General features: G+C 51.6%; 1 protein-coding gene across 2 annotated transcripts in view; it reads left to right on the top strand.

Moving 5' to 3' along the window:
• The first annotated feature begins 1 nt into the window (after window position 1).
• SLC8A2 (solute carrier family 8 (sodium/calcium exchanger), member 2) overlaps window positions 2-21,489 on the top strand; it is a 62,061-nt gene continuing 40,573 nt past the window's right edge. Inside the window, exons 1-3 of one of the 2 annotated variants that reach the window (XM_011969818.1) lie at window positions 2-215; window positions 5,558-6,248; window positions 14,226-14,890. In XM_011969818.1, coding sequence (XP_011825208.1) covers window positions 5,574-6,248; window positions 14,226-14,890 — 1,340 coding nt within the window. In that variant the 5' untranslated portion in view covers window positions 2-215; window positions 5,558-5,573. The remainder of the gene's footprint in view (window positions 216-5,557; window positions 6,249-14,225; window positions 14,891-21,489) is intronic. The other variant, XM_011969824.1, reaches the window with a different exon arrangement.

The raw sequence follows: 21,489 nt of genomic DNA, 5'->3' as shown, positions 1-21,489 counted from the left end.
CCTCCCCCTCTCTCGCTCCCTCGCCGACTCCCCCTCCCCCGTGTCCCTCCCCTCTCCTCCTCTCCTCCCTCTATCCCCTCTCCCTCCCCTCCTCCCCGGCTCTCCCTCTCAGTCTCCGGCTTTTCTCTCTCTCAATCTCTCTCTCTCTTTCGGGCGGAGTCGCCCACCACTGCCAGCCCAGCGCTGGGGGGACCTGCTGCAGGCTGTAGCTGCAGGTAAGAGACCCCATTGGTGGGTAGGTGGGGGCGTGGGGAAAGGACGGGGTTACCCCAGGCGCGGAATGGGGGCGGTTCGGGAAGCCTGAAGCTGGCTTCCCTGGGCTGGTTTATGGAGGTGGGGGGCTGCCTGGCCCAGCATGGGTACCTTCTGTGGGGTGGGAGTGCCACCAGCCGCCCCAACACCTTCAGCCCCTCCTGGTTCTCAGGCGGCTGGGGAGGGGGGCCGCCTGGGTACCTGGGGGGGAGGACACCCCGCCCCCACCCCGTCTGGGGCACCCCCCCTCCCGCGCTCTCTACCTCCGCCCCCGCCTTCCTGTGTCTGGGTCTCATCTTTCTGTCTCTCCACATCTGTCAGGGGTCTCTGTCTAGCAGAGCCTGGCCGCCTCTGGGAGTCTCTGTCTCTCAGTCTCTCACTCCTGTCTCACTCTCTGTGTCTCTGTGCCGGGGGGCTCTGTCTCTACTGTCTCTAAGTCCTGGGTTTCTCTCTCCTTTCCTCTTGCGCCATCTCTGTTTCTCTGTGTCTCTGTGTCTCTGCCTCTCTCCCCTGTCTCAGCCTTCCAGTGTCTCTCTCTGTCTCTGCTTTCTCCGTGTCTCTGTCTCTTCCCATGTCCGCATCTCTCTCTCCCTCTCTCTCTTTCTCTCTCTCTCTCCCCCTCATCTCCATCTCTGTCTCTGGGTATCTCAGTCTCTGTTTCTGTCTCTCTTTCCGCTTCTCTGGCTCTCCCTGGGAGCCGGTGCGCCCTCCTCCTACACACCACTGTCTCCGCCCCTGGCAGGGGAGACCTGGAGGAAGAAGACCTCCCCCACCCGCCAAGTGGGCTCCCCCAGGCCTGGAGTCCTCTAAACTCCTCTCCCCACTTGAGCAGAGCTCCCTTGCTCTCTCTGGTCCTCCCAGCCGGCACCCACCCCAACTTTCCCCTGAGAACCCAGCCCGCCTCCCCTTGCCTTGTTTCTGACATTCTGAGGCTGGTCCTTCTTGCAGTTTAACCGGTAGCCTTTGTAGTAGAGATGAGACCAGACCTCCCTTCAAGCTAACCTCCCCATTCTTCCTCGTATAACTGGACCAGTCCTTCCTACCGTCTAACTTCCATACCTCTTGCTGTTTGTTCAGCTCTTGATTCATTCATTCTTGTTGATAATTACTGAGTACCTTTCCTGCTCCGAGCAAGCACTGGGTACTGGGTTAGACCAGGCCAGTCCTTCCTGCAGTCTCACTTCCATCCCTTTCCTGGTGTGCCAGCCTCACACCTGTCTCAGTGGGGGTGGGTCTCAACAGCTTCTCCGCCACCTCTTGGGGGGTGCTGAGAGGGCCCTGGCCAACACACTGTCTGCCTTCCTTGAGTGAAGGGGGCCCTGGAGAAGGTGGGCGAGAGAGTGAGTGATGGAGAAAAGGTATGAGGCTGTGCCTGTAGCCCTGGTCTGTGTGTGTGTGTGTGTCTCCCTGGCTGCAGGTGAGATCCCAGCCCTATGTGACAGTGCCTGCGGGGGGCTTCAGATGACTTTAAAGAGCACTAGGTTAAGAGCCCTGTTCCTCCTTTGGACCTCAGTTTACCTATTATCAGTGTATCACAGCCCCAAGCACCCAAACCCTGTGATGTGATCCCCACACTGGACCATTTCAAGGTGGTTGGGAGCGCCTGGGCTCACGCTGGGGCAGTAAACGTGCATGTTTAGAAGTCTGAGGGCCAGCCCCCCAACACAGGCACAGTCAGGAAAGCACCCCTCGCAGCACCGCCCCACTGTGGGGTGGCAGCGTGAGGGATATGAGGGACGGGTCTTACCTGGCACGCCAGACTGCACCCACCCCCAGGCACGCAGTCCCATTCTTCTGACCAAGGACCCAAGAGGCGCGTGAGGTGGAACAGGGGTGCTCACCGCTGACCCGTTGGCCACGGGCCCACAAAGGGAGGGAGAGATGGCCCTGGGAGATGGTGCCTGCCATCTGCCCTCCCCATTCCCACCCTGGGCTCCACCTGATCCTTTTGCCCCTGGATTCTAAAAGCAGATTGGGTTTCAGGGCTGCTGGTGGATGGAGAGGCAGAGGCAGGAGCCGGGAGCAGAGGGAGCCCATGGTCCCCAGTGACAGGGCTCAGACCTCTTGGTCATTCATTTCACAAATATTTATCTAGTGCTTTCTCTCCCTGACTGCTCCTCCCGCAAGGCCCCAGCGAGAAACCAGGTTTTGCAGGAAAAAGGGATTGCACTAGGCTGTACTTGGCCCAGCCCCTGGGCTAGGAGGGTGGACATGAGAACCCCCATCACCTGGCCCTGGTCTCCCTTGAGAACTGCAGCAGCAGGGGCAGGTGGTTAAAGCTGAGGGAGGAACTCCCAGGCCGAGGCTCCCTCCCGGAGAGACTGGGGTTTGGTTTGCTGCTTTAGAAGAATTCCTGACTCCTGTCTCTCCTGAAAGCCGGGGAGGCGGAGGGAGAAGGGAGCACAGTCTTTGCTTTGGATCCTGGTGGGTTTGTAATTATGCCTAAGTTGTTGCTAATTAGGGGGCTGCTAATTAGACGTATCATTAGGGGCCTTGCTGAGGGGGCTAATTGTGCAGTGCCCTTTAAGAATCACCCCTGTCCCCCGCCCCTGCCTGCACACACACACACACACACACACACACACACACACACGCACACAGGCATGCTCCTCGCTTGCTCTCTCCTTCTTGGGAAGTTCTGCCAACACGCTGCCTCCCTCCCCCAGAGGAGCCAGCTCCCAGCCCATGGGTACGTGGGTGTGAGTTGGGGACAGGCTGTGGGTTAGACGCTCAGAAGAACTTTTCAGGCAAATGGAAGCCCCTGGAAGAAATGAGGCTGGTGGCAGAGGGGTCTGGAGCGTGGAGGCTCCCGGGACACCTCTCTTCCTCTCTCCCTCCCTTTTTGATAAGCCACTGGGTTACCATGGCAATGCGAGGGTGGGGCGGACGAGCTCAGAGTCAGGGCCACTCTTGGAGAGACCACCTGGGAGCCAGAGTTGGTGCTGGATGATGTGGACAAGTTCCATAACCTCTCTGCACCTTGGTCCTCTCACCTGTGGAATGGAGGGGCACTCCCCAAAGGGGGAGGGTGTCATTTTGGATGGGGTGTTCGGGGAAGGTGACGTCAGAGTGGAAACCCGAAAGGGAGGAGGGAGCAAGGCTAGTGGATATGTGGGGAAGAGTGGGCTGGGCACGGTGGCATGCGCCTGTGATCTCAGCACTTTGGGAGGCCAAGGCAGGTGGAGCGCCTGAACCCAGGAGTTCAAGAACAGCCTAGGCAACAAAGAGACTCCTGGCTCTACAAAAGATTAGCTGGGTGTGGTGGTGCACGCCTGTACTTCCTGCTACTTGGGAGGCTGAGGAGGGAGGATCACTGAGCCCTGGAGGTCGAGGCTGCAGTGAGCTGTTATGGCGCCGCTGCACTCCAGCCTGGGTGACAGAGCGAGACCCTGTCTCAAAAATAAATACACAAATAGAGAAGTGTGTTAGAAGAAGGGGGAACGGCAGGTGCCAGGGCTCCAAGGCAGAAGCTTGTCTGGTGAGGCTGAGGAGCAGAGGGGAGGTGAGGGTGGCTGAGGCAGACTGGGTGAGGGGGAGAGGGCAGAAAAAGAGGCCAGAGAGGGATTCGGGGCCGGATTGTGCAGGACCTCACAGGCCCTGGAGAGGACATTGGTGCTGTGAGTGAGATGGGAGCCATGGGGGTTTCTGAACAGCAGAGGGATGATGCAAGCCGATTTGTGGGCTTTTTTTGTTGTTGGTTTGGTTTTGGTTTTTTTTTGAGACAGAGTCTGCTTTTGTCGCCCAGACTGGAGTGCAATGGCATGATCTCGGCTCACTTCAACCTCCGCCTCCCTGGCTCAAGCAATTCTCATGCCTCAGCCTCCTGAGTAGCTGAGATTACAGGCACACGCCACCACACCTGGCTAAATTTTTTTTTTTTGTATTTTTTGTATTTTTGGTAGAGACAGGGTTTCACCATGTTGGCCAGGCTGGTCTCAAACTCCTGACCTCAAGTGATCCACCTGCCTCGGCCTTAAAGTGCTAGGATTACAGGTGTGAGCCACCGTGTCCAGTGATTTGTGTTTTAAAAGGAAACCCAGATAAGACACGATAATAGCCACTCAAACTCAGCACCAGAGGCAGGGAGAGAAATAAGGAAACAGTAGATCCCCCACACCCACAAATGGGACAGAAGGCCCGGCCCAGGGCCTTGGATGTCACAGCCCCTAAGGAACTGCACCACTTACAGAGCCTGGGGAAAAGCCCAGGTCAGACACAGGGAAGCTGGAGAGACTGATGCCTGCTACCACCTTGGGGAGGGACATGAATGAGACCCTCCAGCAACCCCTCCCCAGCCCTACTTGAAACAGACAGACATGGTCCAACACCCGCCACAGCCCAAATCCTGCGCAAGAGCTTTCACAGGGCCGAGTTGGAGACTGAATCTCCTAACAAACTCAGAGCCTCCTGCTCCCTGCCTCTTAGTGAATTTTGCGGTTTGTGTGCTTTTGTGCCTGGCTTCATTCAGCCGTTGTGATATCTGTGAGATTCATCCATGTGCTGGGTGCAGCAGCAAATAATTCACTCCCTTTTCAGTGCTCTATAATATTCCACTGTGTAAATCCTCCAAACGTCTATCTCCATTTTACTGCTGATAGGCCTCTGGGTTGTTTCAAGATTGACGCTATTATAAATAAAGCTGCTATGAACATTCTTATTTTATTTTATTTTATTTGAGATGAAGTCTCACTCTGTCACCCAGGCTGGACTACAGTAGCGCCATCTCAGCTCACTGCAACCTCCGCCTCCCAGGTTCAAGCGATTCTCTTGCCTCAGCCTCCCGAGTAGTTGGGGTTACAGGCTCCCGCCACCCTGCCCAGCTAGTTTTTGTATTTTTAGTAGAGACGAGGTTTCACCATGTTGGCCAGGCTGGTCTCGAACTCCTGACCTCAGGTGATCCACCCACCTCGGCCTCCCAAAGTGCAGGGATTACAGGTGTGAGCCACTGCGCCTGGCTCCTTAGTGGACATAAGGACCTATTTCTCAGGCACATACCGAGGAGCAAAACTGCTGAATTGCACGATGCGTGGTGTGTTCGGCTGTAGTTTCCCGAAGTGCATAGACCAATCTGCATTCCCACCAGCAGCGCACGGGGGTTCCTCTGTCCTTATCTTTCAGTCTTTCTCTCTCTGTGGGTCTCTGGCACTCTCTGTGTCTCTCTGTGTCTCCGTCACCCTGGGTCCCCATCCTCCCTGCATTGGTCCTCAGCTTCTCCCCTAACCCTCCTTCCCCAGTGAGCTTTGACCTTTGTGTTACAGAAAGGGGTTTGCTTCCCTCACCCAGACCTCCTCCTCCTTCCCCACAGGACCCCACCACCCCACATGGCTCCCCTGGCCTTGGTGGGGGTCGCACTCCTCCTGGCGGCTCCCCCATGCTCCGGGGCAGCCACCCCAACCCCCTCCCTGCCGCCTCCCCCGGCCAATGACAGCGACACCAGCACAGGGGGCTGCCAGGGGTCCTACCGCTGCCAGCCGGGGGTGCTGCTGCCCGTGTGGGAGCCCGACGACCCATCGCTGGGTGACAAGGCAGCACGGGCAGTGGTCTACTTTGTGGCCATGGTCTACATGTTTCTGGGAGTGTCCATCATCGCCGACCGCTTCATGGCAGCCATCGAGGTCATCACATCAAAAGAAAAAGAGATCACCATCACCAAGGCCAACGGCGAGACCAGCGTGGGCACCGTTCGCATTTGGAACGAGACAGTGTCCAACCTCACGCTCATGGCCCTGGGCTCCTCTGCCCCCGAGATCCTGCTGTCAGTCATCGAGGTCTGCGGTCACAACTTCCAGGCGGGTGAGCTGGGCCCAGGCACCATCGTGGGCAGCGCTGCCTTCAACATGTTTGTGGTCATCGCCGTGTGCATCTACGTCATCCCAGCCGGCGAGAGCCGCAAGATCAAGCACCTGCGAGTCTTCTTCGTCACTGCCTCTTGGAGCATCTTCGCCTACGTTTGGCTTTATCTCATCCTTGCTGTTTTTTCCCCGGGTGTGGTCCAGGTGAGCAAAGACCCATGGATGCTTTCTTGATGCATGTGTGTCTGCAAAATCCAGAGAGGCGGCTCTTGGCTTGGAATGTTGATTGGTGTATTTGCAGAAATGCACGCTCACATCTGAGAGGGCTGCTAAGTACAGTTGTGCAGGTCACAGACTGCACAAGGGGATTAAGCCAAACAGGGCAAGTCCTGCTGGGGGGAGCTGGAGTCCTGCTGATGCTACCCAGCCATATCTCTGGAGGGTGCAGCAAACATTGATTTGCCCGGAGGGATGCACTGTTTTGCACTTAATAACAGTATGCTCATTTGGAAGGGGCACCTTTTAGCTCCAAAAGGGTGTTGTATGTACTAACAGAGGCCCTGTGATCTGTGTAATGCATGCTAGGTATGTTCACATGTTTTCCTACACTCCCTACCTTTTGCATAATTGAGTCCCGCTTTTGCAATAAGACATCCTCCATTCACATAATTCATACTACCCTCGCATATAATCCAGCCTTGTGTTTTCCGACGTTGCTAATTGACTTGAGTAACTTAGTGCAATTTGCATAATTTATCCACAGGCTTGCATAGATACATACCTACATCTGCATAATTTAGCCATTTGCCAGATATGTAATCACGGTTTGCATGATTCATTCATTATTCATCATCAGTTTCTGATGTTGGGATAATTTATGCCACTTCAGTGTAATGTATACTCTCATCCAACGCAACATCGATATAAGCCCAGTGACTGCTTTGCATAATTTATTCCAATAGTGAGACAAAATTTAGACCCACAGCTGCATAATTTATACCTATATTCTCATAATCATTAGCCTTTCGCTCAGCCCGTGTCTTAACCTGCATACTATGTAGTCTTCCTTGACAACGTTTGCCTAATGTATTTCCCACAACCCCATGACTGCCTCCTACATTTGCATAATTTATTTATGGGCCTGGCCTAATTCAGTCACACACATGCATAATTTATTTGCAGGTGTCCAGGATTCATTCACACATGTGTGTAATCTATTTTTGCCTATCTGTCAGGTTTCTGCTAGTTACAGTTTCTTCCCAGGAAGGATCTGATGCTACAGACAGAAAAATGCCTTGTGGGTTTTCTATGAAGGAGGATATATAACAGAGAGATCAGAAGCCACAGTGAGGAAAGGGGAGGACAGTGACACCAGAAGACAGGGCTCCTGAAAGAGGGAGAGAGAAAGAGGAGAGAATTTCCCATCTGCCATGGTGAAAAGCATGCAGTGATATATCATATAGTTTAAGGTGCTGTTAAAATGAAGTCAGTGTCCTGAGTTAGGCTTTCAAAAAGGCTTTTGAGGCCAGGTGTGGTAGCTCACGCCTGTAATCCTAGCACTTTGGGAGGTTGAGGCAGGACCTGAGATCAGGAGTTTGAGACCAGCCTGGCCAACATGGTAAAACCCCATCACTACTAAAAATACAAAAATTAGCCTGGCATGGTGGTGCCCGCCTGTAATCCCAGCTACTTGGGAGGCTGAGGCAGGAGAATCTCTTAAACCTGGGAGGCGGAAGTTGCAGTGAGCCAAGATGGCCCCACTGCACTGCAGCCTGGGTGACAGAGTGAGACTCTCTCAGAAAAGAAAGAAAAGAAAGGAAGAAAGGAGAATGTAACAGATATTTTGTTACATCCCTTTATTTCTGCTGATATGAAATTCTTAGGTAATAACAGAGAGATCTTGTAGCCTCAGAGTTTGATCCATGCACCTGAAGCCAGAGATCTGGGTTCAAATCCCACCTCTGCCTTTCCCTCACTGCCTTTCCCTCACTGTGTGGCAGGTTCCTTAGCTTCTCCATGCCTCAGTTTCCCCACCTGTAAAACGGGGATCATGAGAGTGCTGACTTCATAGGGCTGCCATGAGGATTAACTGAATTGCTCTGTGTGGAAAGACCTAAAATAGTCTGCCTGGAACAGAGTAAATGTTAGCTATTCATTAACAAACTCCCCTATGCATTTGGCTTCCAAAAAGTCAATATAATGTCCAAACTGTGTTACAAAGAAAAGATTTCTATTTTTTTTTTTTTTTTGAGACGGAGTCTTTCTCTGTTGCCCAGGCTGGAGTGCAGTGGCATGATCTTGGCTCACTGCAATCTCCACCTCCCAGTTTCAAGCGATTCTCCTGCCTCAGCCTCCCGAGTAGCTGAGATTACAGGTGTGCGCCACCACGCCCAGCTAATTTTTGTATTTTTAGTAGAGACGGGATTTTGCCATGTTGGCCAGGATGGTCTTGAACTCCCGACCTCAAGTGATTACAGGCGTGAGCCACTGTGCCCGGCCTAAAGAAAAGGTTTCTAACAGAACAGTGCATTTCCACCTGGAAATGCTTCATCACAACTACCCTCATGACAAGGGAGCCAAATGCAGGCATCGATTTATAATGAATAAGTTGGGCTTCAGAGAAAGAAAAAGATCAGAAACCATTGCGTGCAAGAAGTCTAGGAAGAGGAACAGGTAGCCGCGAGACTTAAAACAAGTGTATTTGGAGTATGTGAAACCATACATAAGGCCGGGCACAGTGGCTCACACCTGTAATCCCAGCACTTTGGGAGGCTGAGGTAGATGGATCACCTGAGGTCATGAGTTCGAAACCAGCCTGACCAACATGGTGAAACCCCATCTCTACTAAAAATACAAAAAATAGCTGGACATAGTGGCGGGTGCCTGTAATTCCAGCTACTCGGGAGGCTGAGGCAGGAGAAATGCTTGAACCTGGGAGGTGGAGGTTGCAGTGAGCTGAGATTGGGCCACTGTACTCCAGCCTGGGCAACAGAGATAGACTTCATCTCAGGAAAAAAAAAAAAAAGACACTTAAAAAAGATATAAACGATATACATAAGCCGGGCGCAATGGCTCACGCCTGTAATCCCAGCACTTTGGGAGGCCGAGGTGGGCAGATTACCTGAGGTCGGGAGTTCAAGACCAACCTGACCAACATGGAGAAACCCTGTCTCTACTAAAAATACAAAATTAGCCAGGTGTGGTGGTGCATGCCTGTAATCCCAGGTACTTGGGAGGCTGAGGCAGGCGAATCACTTGAACCCGGGAGGCAAAGGTTGTGGTGAGCCGAGATTGCGCCCACTGCACTCCAGCCTGGGCAACAAGAGTAAAACTCCATCTCAAAAAAAAAAAAAAAGAAATACGTAAAACAGAGTTATAAATTATCACTATCATAAACAGTGTTTTCACGGATAAGAACGTTAGTGGCGGGTTCTGAAGTAAGCCGGCAAATGGGACATTTCTGTATTGTGTGGGACTGTCCTGTGAGTTGCTGGATGTCATCGGGCCAGGAAAGGCCAAGACCATGTCCCCCTCCCTAGTGATGATGGAAGCCCATAAACACCCCCAGATTTCCAATACTCTATCTCAGGGGTGCGCCTGCTCCACGGAGGCCTGAAAATGTCACAGTGCCCTCCCAGGCTGGACACATTCTTAGTGGGTGCTCTAGAAAAACATTGTGAATCAGCTAGAATCATCTTTTATTTACCTGCGGGGAGGAAGAAAAATCTTAGGGGTTTGGGATTGTCTTCTGATGAATAGACTCCCTTGCAATATACATAGTGGTAGGTTCAATTAATAGAAGGGAGAGAGTTCATTTCACAGCTTGCGCTGAACATTCGGCTCCTTTTCCCAAATCTGCCTGTTGGTTTCATGCAGTTTTACTATTTGCAAGTCTTGCCTGTTCTCTGAGCCATCAGTAAACACAGTGATAGCAGGGTGTGGCAACTGGATCTTAGATATTTTTCCTACCAGGGTTGTTTTTAAGATGTTTCAGGGACCTTCTCTTTTTTTTTTTTTTTTTGAGATAGAGTCTCACTCTGTCCCCCAGGCTGGAGTTCAGTGGTGCAGTCTCCGCTCACTGCAACCACCACCTCCCAGATTCAAGCGATTCTCCTGCCTCAGCCTTCCTAATAGCTGGGATTACAGGTTACAGGCACACACCGCCACACTTGGCTGATTTTTGTATTTTTAGTAGAGATGGGGTTTCACCATGTTGGCCAGGCTGGTCTCGAACTCCTGAGCTCAAGTGATCCACCCACCATGGCCTCCCAAAGTGCAGGTATTATAGGCATGAACCACCGTGCCTGGTCTTCAGGGGCCTTCTCATCGTAAATACTCTTTTTTTTTTGAAATGGAGTCTCGCTCTGTCGCCAGGCTGGAGTGCAATGGTGTGATCTCGGCTCACTGCAACCTCCGCCTTCCGGGTTCAAGCAATTATCCTGCCTCAGCCTCCCGAGTAGCTGGGATTACAGGCATGTGCCACCACGCCCAGCTAATTTTTGTATTTTTAGTAGAGACGGGGTTTCACCATGTTGGCCCTCGTGATCCGCCCGCCTTCACCTCCCAAAGTGCTGGGATTACAGGCGTGAGCCACCGTGCCTGGCCCATAAATACTCTTTAATCTTTTCTTCTTCATCTTTGATGGGAAAGGTAACATTTGAATCTTTCCATGAATATCTTCAAGGCGAACCCTCGAGTCTTGGTGGATGCTTTTCATGTGCCAGGCCTGTGCCGGACCACCAGCAGACTGAGTCTTGGGCCTCTGTAGGCCCAAGATAATAGTACTAAATAATAATGATGGCGATGTTCTTTTTTTTCTTCTTTTTTTTAAGACAGAGTCTTACTCTGTCACCCTGACTGGAGTGCAGTGACGTGATCTCGGCTCACTGCAACCTCCCCATCCTGGGCTCAAGCAGTTCTCCCACCTCAGTCACCCAAGTAGCTGGGATTACAGATGCACACCACCACACCTGGCTAGTTGTGTATTTTTGGTAGAGATGGGGTTTCACCATGTTGGCCAGGCTGTTCTCGAACTCCTGGCCTCAGGTGATCCACCCACTCTGGCCTCCTAAAGTGCTGGGATTACAGGCGTGAGCCACCATTCTTGGCCAAGCAATGTTAATTTCACATCTTCAGTCTTTTTCATGTGTCAGAAACTGAGAATGCTGTGTGCTAGGAATGCATGTGCTCATTCAGTCTTGGAAATGTCCCCATTTTATAGACCAAGAGACGAGATAGTCATCCCTGTGGCAAAGCCAGGCTCCAAACTCAGAGCTGCCCTGGCTGTGCATTGGAACTGGTTTTTTGTTTTTTTTTTTTGAGACGGAGTCTCGCTCTGTCGCCCAGGCTGGAATACAGTGGCGCGATCTCGGCTCACTGCAAGCTCCGCCTCCTGGGTTCACGCCATTCTCCTGCCTCAGCCTCCTGAGTAGCTGGGACTACAGGTGCCCGCCACCGCGCCTGGCTAATTTTTTGTATTTTTAGTAGAGACAGGGTTTCACTGTGGTCTCGATCTCCTGACCTTGTGATCTGCCTGCCTCGGCCTCCCAAAGTGCTGGGATTACAGGCGTGAGCCACCGCGCCTGGCCAGAACTGGTTTTATGAGGCAGAAGAGCCGGATGTGTGTCTCTATTAGAGGCAGAGCCTGTCCACGAGGGCCAGGAAGATGCTAAGGAGGCACTGGCGGGAGTCATGGGTGGGGAATTGAGGGTGTTTGGGTGAACAGAGAGCAGGCCCTGGATGATGGGCAAGGTTTGGAGAAGTGGAGGCACCCCCAGGTGATGGGGGAGAAATGGGGCAGGCAGAAAAAAGATGGAGGGAGAGAGAGGCCAGAAGAGACACAGGCTCTGTCCCTTGACAGCAGCTGGGACCACAGGATGGAGATTGTCTGTTGCTTGGTAGTGGATGAGGATGTCTGGGTTCCTGGCACCTAGGCAGCTGGGCATGGTTCTCAGCATCTGAAAGGTGGATAGATGGATGAATGAGGAGACCAGGAGAGAAAGAGAACACATACACACATGTGCGCACGCATACACACACACACACACGCACACAGATGGACACACACACATGCCCACACACACACACAGATGGACACACACACATGCACACACACATGCAGGCACACACAGACACACATGCACACACACATGCATGCACACGCACACATGCACATACACACGTGCATGTGCACACAGAGATGGGGAGTGAGATAGGGAGGGAGAGAGAGAGAAAAGTAGCTCTGGAGAAACACAGATATTGAGAAAGAGAAAGAAACTCACAAGGGACAGAAATAGGTATCTACCAATAGATATAAAAGAAGGACATGGAGACCAGGAGACCGAGGCGACAAGCAAAGAGAGGGAGCCAGGAAGAAAGACAGAGGAGGAGCAAAGGCTAAGAAAACCATTGAGACAGAGGCAAGGAGGGAAAGAGACAGCGGCACACACAGAGAGCGATGGAGAGAGGCAGAGACGAACAGGAACAGAGAGAGATAGAACGAGATGGAGAGAGAGATATAAATGTGGGGGGATGGGGAGAGGCCAGAGACAAAAAGGGAGGACACAGTTAAAAAGAGATGGGAGGAAGGCGAGGGAGAGAGATGGGGAGAGGCAGAGGTGAACAGAAATAAGAGGGAAATAGAGAATAAGTGAGGAACAGAGAGACAAAGAGATGGAGAGGAATGGGAGCAAGGAGAGAGAGAGAAAAGGGGGTAGGGAGAGATGGGAAGAGGCAGAGATGAGCAGAGACAGAGACAGAGAGGGAGGGACAGACAGAACGAGATGGAAAGGGGTGGGAGAAAGGAGAGAGATAAGGAGAGAGAGATGGGGAGAGAGAGAGAGGTGAACAGAGACAAGAGGGACATAGAAACTAAGATAAGGACAGGGGAAAGGAGAGACAGAGAAATGGGGACGGGGAGAGGGAAAAAAGTAGCCCTGGAGAAACACAGATATTGAGAGAGAAAGAGAAAGAAACTCACAAGGGAGAGAGATGGAGATCTACCAAAAGATATAAAAGGGCATGGAGACATGTCCAGACATGGGGAGAGGCAAGAGCCAAACAGAGACCAAAAGGGAGGGACAGAGATAGAAAGAGATGGAGAGAGATGGGGGGAAGGAGAGGGAGAGAGAGAAATGGTGGGGAGAGAGAGAGATGAACAGAGACAAGAGGGAGGTTGAGAGAAACTAAGAGAGGAGCGGGAAAGGAGAGAGAAATGAGGAGGAGGAGAGAGGTGGGGAGAGGCAGAGATGAACAGAGATAGAACGAGATGGAGAGAGATGGGGGAAGGAGAGGGAAAGAGAGAAATGAGGGGAAATGGAGAACTCCGGGGAGAGAGATGGGGAGAGGCAGAGATGAACAGAGTCAGAGACAAAAAGGGAGGGCCAGAGATAGAAGGAGACAGAGCGAGATGGGGGAAGGAACGGGAGACAGAGAAATGGGGGGAGAGAGAGATGGGGAAAGGCAGAGACAAACAGAGACAGAAGGAGGTGGGGAGAGATGGGGAGAGGGGAGGACAGAGAGACAGGGAGAGGCAGAGATGAACAGAGATTGAGATGGAGAGAGATGAGAGAAGAAGAGGGAGAGAGAGAAATGGGGGAAACAGAACTCGGGAGAGAGACATGGGGAGAGGCAGAGATGAACAGAGACCGAAAGAGGTGGGGAGAGATGGAGGGGGGGAGAAGAAAGAGAGATGGGGAGAGGCAGAGATGAACAAAAACAGAGACAAGGCTCACACCTATAATCCCAGCAGTTTGGGAGCTCGAGGTGGGAGGATCACGAGGTCAGGAGTTCAAGACCAGCCTGGCCAACATGGTGAAACCCCGTCTCTGCTAAAAATATATATATATATATATATATACAAAAATTAGCTAGGCATGGTGGCGCATGCCTGTAATCCCAGCTACTCTTGGGAGGCTGAGGCGGGAGAATTGCTTGAACCGGTACCCGGGAGGCCAAGGTTCAATGTTTAGTGCACCGAGGCCGCGCCACTGCACTCCAGCCTGGGCTAGAGAACAAGACTCTGTCTCAAAAACAAAACAAAACAAAACAAAACAAAAACAGCAGAGAAAGGGATAGGGAGAGACGGCGGGCTTGGGGGTTGGGGAGAGAGATGGGGAGCGGCACAGGCGGGGTGGGAGGAGGCGGCCCGCCCGGCCTCACCCTGATGCCCGCCGCCCGCAGGTGTGGGAGGCGCTGCTGACCCTGGTCTTCTTCCCGGTGTGCGTGGTATTCGCCTGGATGGCCGACAAGCGGCTGCTCTTCTACAAGTATGTGTACAAGCGCTACCGCACCGACCCGCGCAGCGGCATCATCATAGGCGCAGAGGGCGACCCCCCGAAGAGCATCGAGCTGGATGGCACGTTCGTGGGCGCCGAGGCCCCAGGCGAGCTGGGCGGCCTGGGCCCGGGCCCCGCAGAGGCACGCGAGCTGGACGCCAGCCGCCGCGAGGTCATCCAGATCCTCAAGGACCTCAAGCAGAAGCACCCGGACAAGGACCTGGAGCAACTGGTGGGCATCGCCAACTACTACGCGCTGCTGCACCAGCAGAAGAGCCGCGCCTTCTACCGCATCCAGGCCACTCGGCTCATGACCGGCGCTGGGAACGTGCTGCGCAGACATGCGGCGGACGCCTCACGCAGGGCATCGCCGGCCGAGGGCGCGGGCGAGGATGAGGACGACGGCGCCAGCCGCATCTTTTTCGAGCCCAGCCTCTACCACTGCCTGGAGAACTGCGGCTCCGTGCTGCTGTCCGTCACGTGCCAGGGTGGCGAGGGCAATAGCACCTTCTACGTGGACTACCGCACTGAGGACGGCTCGGCCAAGGCGGGCTCCGACTACGAGTACAGGTGGGTGCCCCGGGGTGGGGGGTGTGCAGGGGACTGGCGCAGGCCGTGAGTCCCACTGTCCAGCGGCCTCCAGGCTCATCGCCTGCCGACTGCCTCCTGCAGGATTCATTCGTTCATTCATTCATTCCTGAGAGCCTGCTTTGTGCCAGGTGCTGTTCCAGACGTGGGGCACACACCACTGGACCAGGCAGAGAGCATGGCTATCCGAAGGCTACCCCTCCCACCTTCATTATCTACCTCTGGGTTTTTGTTTGTTTGTTTGAGATAAGAGTCTCACTATGTTGCCCAGGCTGGAATGAGTGGGACAATCTCCACTCGATGCAACCTCTGCCTCCCAGGTTCCAGCGATTCTCCTGCCTCAGCCTCTTGAGTTGCTGGGATTATAGGCGTGTGCCACCACACTCGGCTTATTTCTGTACTTTTAGTAGAGATGGGGTTTCACCACGTTGGCCAGGCTGGTCTCCAACTCCTTGCCTCAAGTGATCCACCTACCTCGGCCTCCCAGAGTGCTGGGATTACAAGCATGAGCCATTGTCTGGCCATGTTCTATGTTTTGTTGTCTGGTAAAACAGCTGTCTCCTCATGTGCATAAGAACATTAATGTTTACTGGGCACCTACCATGTGTCAGGCACTGGCCACAGGCACTCAGTGCACATGATGAATGAGACAAACTCTCAGTCTTCACACCACTCCTCCTGCATTCTTTATCTTTCCGTGGTTTTGTGCTGACGCCACACTGTTTTAATTATTGTAGCTCCATTATGTGTATTGCTACCTGGTACAATAAGCCTTCTCCCACCATTACTAAAGTAAAAATGCTTATTGAGCACACACTATATGCCAATAGGTATACCATAGGGAAGAAGACAGCTAAGCTCCTTGCCTTCAAATTGCAATGAGGATACAAACTACTAAACATATAAACACTTGAAGTGGCAATAAGTGTGATGGAGAAAAATAAAATAGGAGTGGAGGAGACAGATGCTGGCTAAAGGTCTTTGGTTCCACCATAAAGCAACTCACCTATCACCCTCTACCATATCTCACAGCCCCAGTCCCTCTCCTTACCCCTCTCCTTGCAAATCTGTGATATTCTCTCATTTAACAGTTCCTCCTGAGCACCTACTGTGTGCCAGATGCCTTTATTTAGGGGATCAACCTAGAACAATAACCAAGATAGATAAGATCTCTGTTGTCACGTGGCCCACAAAATTCATCTATTTGTAGTTCTGTCCATGCCACACTATTTTAAGACTTACAGCTTTACAGTATGTTCTTTTCAATGATTTTCACCAGCTTACATCAGGCTTTGAACAGTATGTGTTGTTAATTCATGCACAAGTCTCCCCTTTCCCATAATGACATTTATCATGTGTCTACAATGTGCAAGGAACAGATAAACAGATCTGGCACTGGTGACTAGTGGTGAACAAAACTCATAAAGTCCCTGCCCAAATGGAGCTCACATTCTCCTGGGAAAGACAGGCAATTAGGAAGTAAACACGGATTACATAAAAATGCCAGGTAGTGGTAGGAGCTGTGAAGAAAAATAAATCAGGAGACAGGGAGAAAGAAGGCCAGTGGCTGAGCTCTTCCGAGGTTCTATCTGCTCAGTAGTCTGGCACATCCCCCTTTAATCTTCTCCCTGGGGTACAGCTGAGGCTGAACTGTTTCCAGATCTTTAGTTCTGCCATCAAGCAGCAGTCAATCCCTCATCCCTTTAACCCTCTCTTCCTGGGACTCAGTTTGCTTCTCTTCTCTCCTCTCTCTTCTCTCCTCTCCCCTCTCCCCTTTCTCTCCTCTATCTCCTCTACTCTCTCTCCTCTCTTCCTTTCTTCTTTTTCTCAGAGTTTCACCCCTGTTGCCCAGACTTGAGTAGAGTGGTGCGATCTCGGCTCACTGAAACCTCCACCTTCCGGGTTCAAATGATTCTTCTGCCTCAGCCTCCCAAGTAGTTGGGATTATAGGCACCCACCACCACACCCAGCTAGTTTTTTGTACTTTTAGTAGAGATGGGGTTTCACCATGTTGGTCAGGCTGGTCTTAAACTTCTGACCTCAGGTGATCTACCCACCTCGGCCTCCCAAAGTGCTGGGACTACAGGCGTGAGCCACCGCACCTGGCAGTTCTCTGTTTCATAGATCTTGAGTTCCACCACTGTGTGCCTGGCTGCCTTTTGTAGCCAGTCTTCCCTCTCCGCCCTCATCACTTCTCTTTCCAGTGCTTGGACATTTGCAGGTCTTTCCCCCTACCTCAGTCAGTCCAGGATCCTTTTGTCTGCCCATCTCCATCCACCTTTCCTACCCTGCCCACCCCAGCCTTCCTGGCTCACCACAGCCTCCACCTCCTGGGCTAAAGTGATCCTCCCACCTCAGCCTCCAAAGTAGCTGGGACTACAGGTGCATGGTGTACTGTGCTCCAGCCTGAGTGAGAGAGTGAGACACTGTCTCAAACAAAACAAAACAAAACAAAATGCAACCGTTCACAGGTCTTTGTTCCATCACCCTGTAGCATGGGATCCCTTTGGCCACTCGGTCCATCCTCCCCCAGGGCACCATATCATCCAGATGCCCTCAGTTGAGGGAACTGCATTCACCATATTGGGGCCTGCTTTCAACTATCTTTTCCCCTTTCCACTCCTACCCACCCCTAGTCTGCATTGCCCCCATCTACAGCCCTGGGGCTTTGCAGAAGGAAGTGAGTACAGGTGTCAACTGCTGGGATAACAGCCCACTTTTTCACTTACAAAAGACCTCAGGATCAAGATGGTTTTTATTTTTCATTGTTTTTTGAGACAGGGTCTTGCTCTGTCACTCGGACTGGAGTGCAGTGACACGATCACAGCTCGCTGCAGTCTCAACCTCCTGGGCTCAAGTGATCCTCCCATCTCAGCCTCCCAGGTAGCTGGGACTACAGGTGCGCACCACAGTGCCCATCTGATTTTTATATTTTTTGTAAAGGTGGGTTTTTGCCTTGTTGCCCAGGCTGGTGTGTTTTTGTTTTGTTTTGTCTGAGACAGAGTCTCATTCTGTCACTCAGGCTGGAGCACAGTGGCGCAATCATGGCTCACTGCAATCTCCGCCTCCCAGGCTCAAGCAATCCTCCCACCTCAGCCTCCAGTATAGCTGGGACTACAGGCACATGCCACCAAGCTTGGTTAATTGTTTTGTTGTTGTTGCTGTTGCTGCTGTTGTTGTTTTGGTATGTTTTGTAGAGACAAGGTTTCACCATGTTGCCCAGGCTGGTCTTGAACTCCTGGGCTCAAGCAGTCCACCCGCCTTAGCCTCCCAAAATGCTGGGATTACAGGTGTGAGCTACTGCACCTGGCCAGGACCAAGATGTTTGAAGTGAAGGAGGAAATGCTGTTTAGTGGTAGAACCAAAGGGCTAGGAAGAGTCAACATCTTCCTACCCTTCCTACCCTATCCTGGTAGACATTCAAGGCCTGGCATTGCTTATTAAGGCACCTTAGGCCAAAGACTGGGAGGAAGGAGACTTGGGTTCCAGTCCAAGCTTAGCCCTGGACTGTGTTCCTTGGGCAGATTCCTGCCTCAGTCTGAGCAGGCAGGTCTGCCATGTACAGTTGTTGAAGTTGTGCACTGCATAAAAGCACCATATCTGAGGAAGCTGTCCTCATAGTAGACAGTGTAGATTTGCATTTCTATTATAACAGTTTCCTGACTTATGGAAATAAGTGTCTTGAAGAAGGAAAGCCTTTTTCTAAGTTTCCCACAGGTTCACAGGGGCTAGGGTGGCCCTGTGAGCCTAGTTTCTCCAAACTAAACGTGATCTCTGAGAACCCCAAAACACAGCTGTTCCAAGATTCTGAGATTTAATCCCCTATGATGCTGACACACTAAGGGTCTGAAGTTCTAAGATTCTAGAATTCTAACATTTTGATATTCTTTATTTTTTTGAGACTGAGTCTCATTCTGTCTCTTAGAACAATCTCGGCTCACTGCAACCTCTGCCTCCCAGGTTCAAGCGATTCTCGTGCCTCAGCGTCTTAAGTAACTGGGATTACAGGTGTGCACCACCTCACCTGGCTAATTTTTGTATTTTTAGTAGAGATTGGGTTTCACCATGTTGGCCAGGCTGGTCTTAAACTCCTGACCTCAGGTGATCCATCCACCATGACCTCCTATAGTGCTGGGATTACAGGCGTGAGCCACCGCACCTGGCCAACATTTTGGTATTCTAATTCAAACCCCATCCAGTCTCTGACTTGATGGCTTTAAGATTTTTGTCTTCTCAGATTCTGTGTCCAGTGCTGGAACACAAGTTCTGTGAATCTAGTCTTCTATGATTCTCATGCCTGGCTTCTAAAGTCCCCATGTTATTTTTCTCCCAAACCCTTTTTTTTTTTTTTTAAGACAGAGTCTTGCTCTGTTGCCTAGGCTGGAGTGCAATGGCTCAATCTCCGCTCACTGCAACCTCCACCTCCCAGGTTCAGGCAATTCTCCTGCCTCAGCCTCCTGAGTCGCTGGGATTACAGGTGTGTACCACCATGCCCAGCTAAGCCAAACTCTTTTTTTCTTAGACGCAGGGTCTTGCTATGCTGCCCTGGGTGGACTCAAAGTCCTGGGCTCAAGTGATCCTCCTGCCTCAGCCTCCCAAGTAGCTGGGACTATAGCCACCACATCCTACATTTTATTTTGAAAAACTTCACACCTACAGCAGGGCTACAAGAACAGTTTGATGAACTGTCATATCACCTTCATCCACAGTCACCAATTGTTCACATTTTATCCTGTTGGCTTTTAATCTGTCTTTAATATTTAATAATATTAATAATTGTGGGACAGGCACAGTGGCTCATGCCTGTAATCCCAGTACTTTGGGAGGCCGAGGCAGGTGGATTACCTAAGGTCAGGAGTTTGAGACCAGCCTGCCCAACATGGCAAAACCCTGTCTCTACTAAAAATGCAAAAATTAGCCATGCTTGGTGGCACACGCCTGTAATCCCAGCTACTTGGGAGGCTGAGGCAGGAGAATTGCTTGAACCCGGGAGTCGGAGGTTGCAGTGAGGCAAGATCACACCACTGCACTCCAGCCTGGGAGACAGACCAAGACTCTCTCTCAAAACAATAAAAAATAAAAACTAGCTGGGCATGGTAACGTGTGCCTGTAGTCCCTGCTACTCAGGAGGCGGAAGTAGGGGAATCACTTGAGCCCAGGAGGCAGAGGTTGCAGTGAGCCAAGATTGTGCCACTGCACTCCAGCCTGGATGACAGAGCCAGACTCTGTCTCAAAATAATAATAAAAGAATAACAACAACAATAATTGTGACACTCTGTGACCACGAATTGCAAATACTGTGACCTTCATGCCTACATACTTGAGCGTGCATCTTTTGAGAATAACGGCATTCTCCTACCTAATCACAATACTACGTTCTCACTCAAAAAATCTAACGCTGAATTGATACTGTTAACTCAATGTCAATTAAGTGATGCACAGCCCGTGTTTCCATTTTCCCAGTCATCCCTGTAATATCTTTGGTAGCTGTATTTTCACTCCTGCCCTCTCTTCCCATTTGATCCAGAACCACACGTTGCATTTCCCTGTCAAATCTCTTTAGTCTCCTTCAGTCTGGATCAGTTTCTCAGCCTTCTCACGACTTTTGCGACCTGATGCTTTTGAAGATGATAGTCCAGTTACTAGAATGATGGTCACTCTGGGTTTGTCTAATGCTTCCTGGTGATTAGAGTCCCGCACCTTTGGCAGGAATCTCATGGAAGAGATGCTCTATCCCCCTGGGTGCATTGTATCAGGAGGAACATGATGTCCACTCGTCCATTACTGTGATGCCCAGTTTAATTGTTTGGTAAAGATGGTGCTAAATCTTTGGATTAATTGTTTGGCAAAGATGATGCTACAGGATGTATGCGGTGGATCATGCCTACAATCACAACACTTTGGGTGCCCAAGGCCGGCGGATTGCTTGAGCCCAGGAGTTCAAGACCAGCCTGGGCAACATGGCAAAACATGGCAAAACCAAAAGTATAAAAAGTAGCCAGGTGTGGTGGCACGAGCCTGTAGTCCCAGCTGCTTGAGAGGCTGAAGCGGGAGGACCGCTTGAGCCCAGGAGGTCCAGGCTGCAGTGAGCTGGGATTGTGCAACTGCACTCCAGCCTGGATGACAGAACAAGATCCTGTCTCAAACAAAAACAAAAACAAAAAAGGGCTGGGCGCGGTGTCTCACGCCTGTAATCCCAGCACTTTGGGAGGCCAAGGCAGGCAGATCACGAGGTCAGGAGTTTGAGACCAGCCTGGCCAACATGGTGAAACCCCATCTCTACTAAAGATCCAAAAAATTAGCTGAGCATGGTCGCATGCACCTGTAATCCCAGCTACTTGGAAGGCTGAGGCAGGAGAATCGCCTAAACCCGGGAAGCGGAGGTTGCAGTCAGCCGAGATCGTGCCACTGCACTTCAGCCTGGGCCACTGCACTTCAGCCTGGGCGACAGGGCGAGACGCCATCTCTCCACATTTCCACATTCTACTGATCCCTTTATCCCTGACATGTAAATGTCTCCTATCCCATGACTTTAGGACTCTAAGATTCTAATATTAATGTGTGGGTATCACTAGCCGTCA

This window comes from Mandrillus leucophaeus, unplaced genomic scaffold (genome assembly GCF_000951045.1).
Source record: "Mandrillus leucophaeus isolate KB7577 unplaced genomic scaffold, Mleu.le_1.0 Scaffold120, whole genome shotgun sequence".
NCBI lineage: Eukaryota > Metazoa > Chordata > Mammalia > Primates > Cercopithecidae > Mandrillus > Mandrillus leucophaeus.
This window is presented reverse-complemented; position numbering and strand designations above follow the sequence as displayed.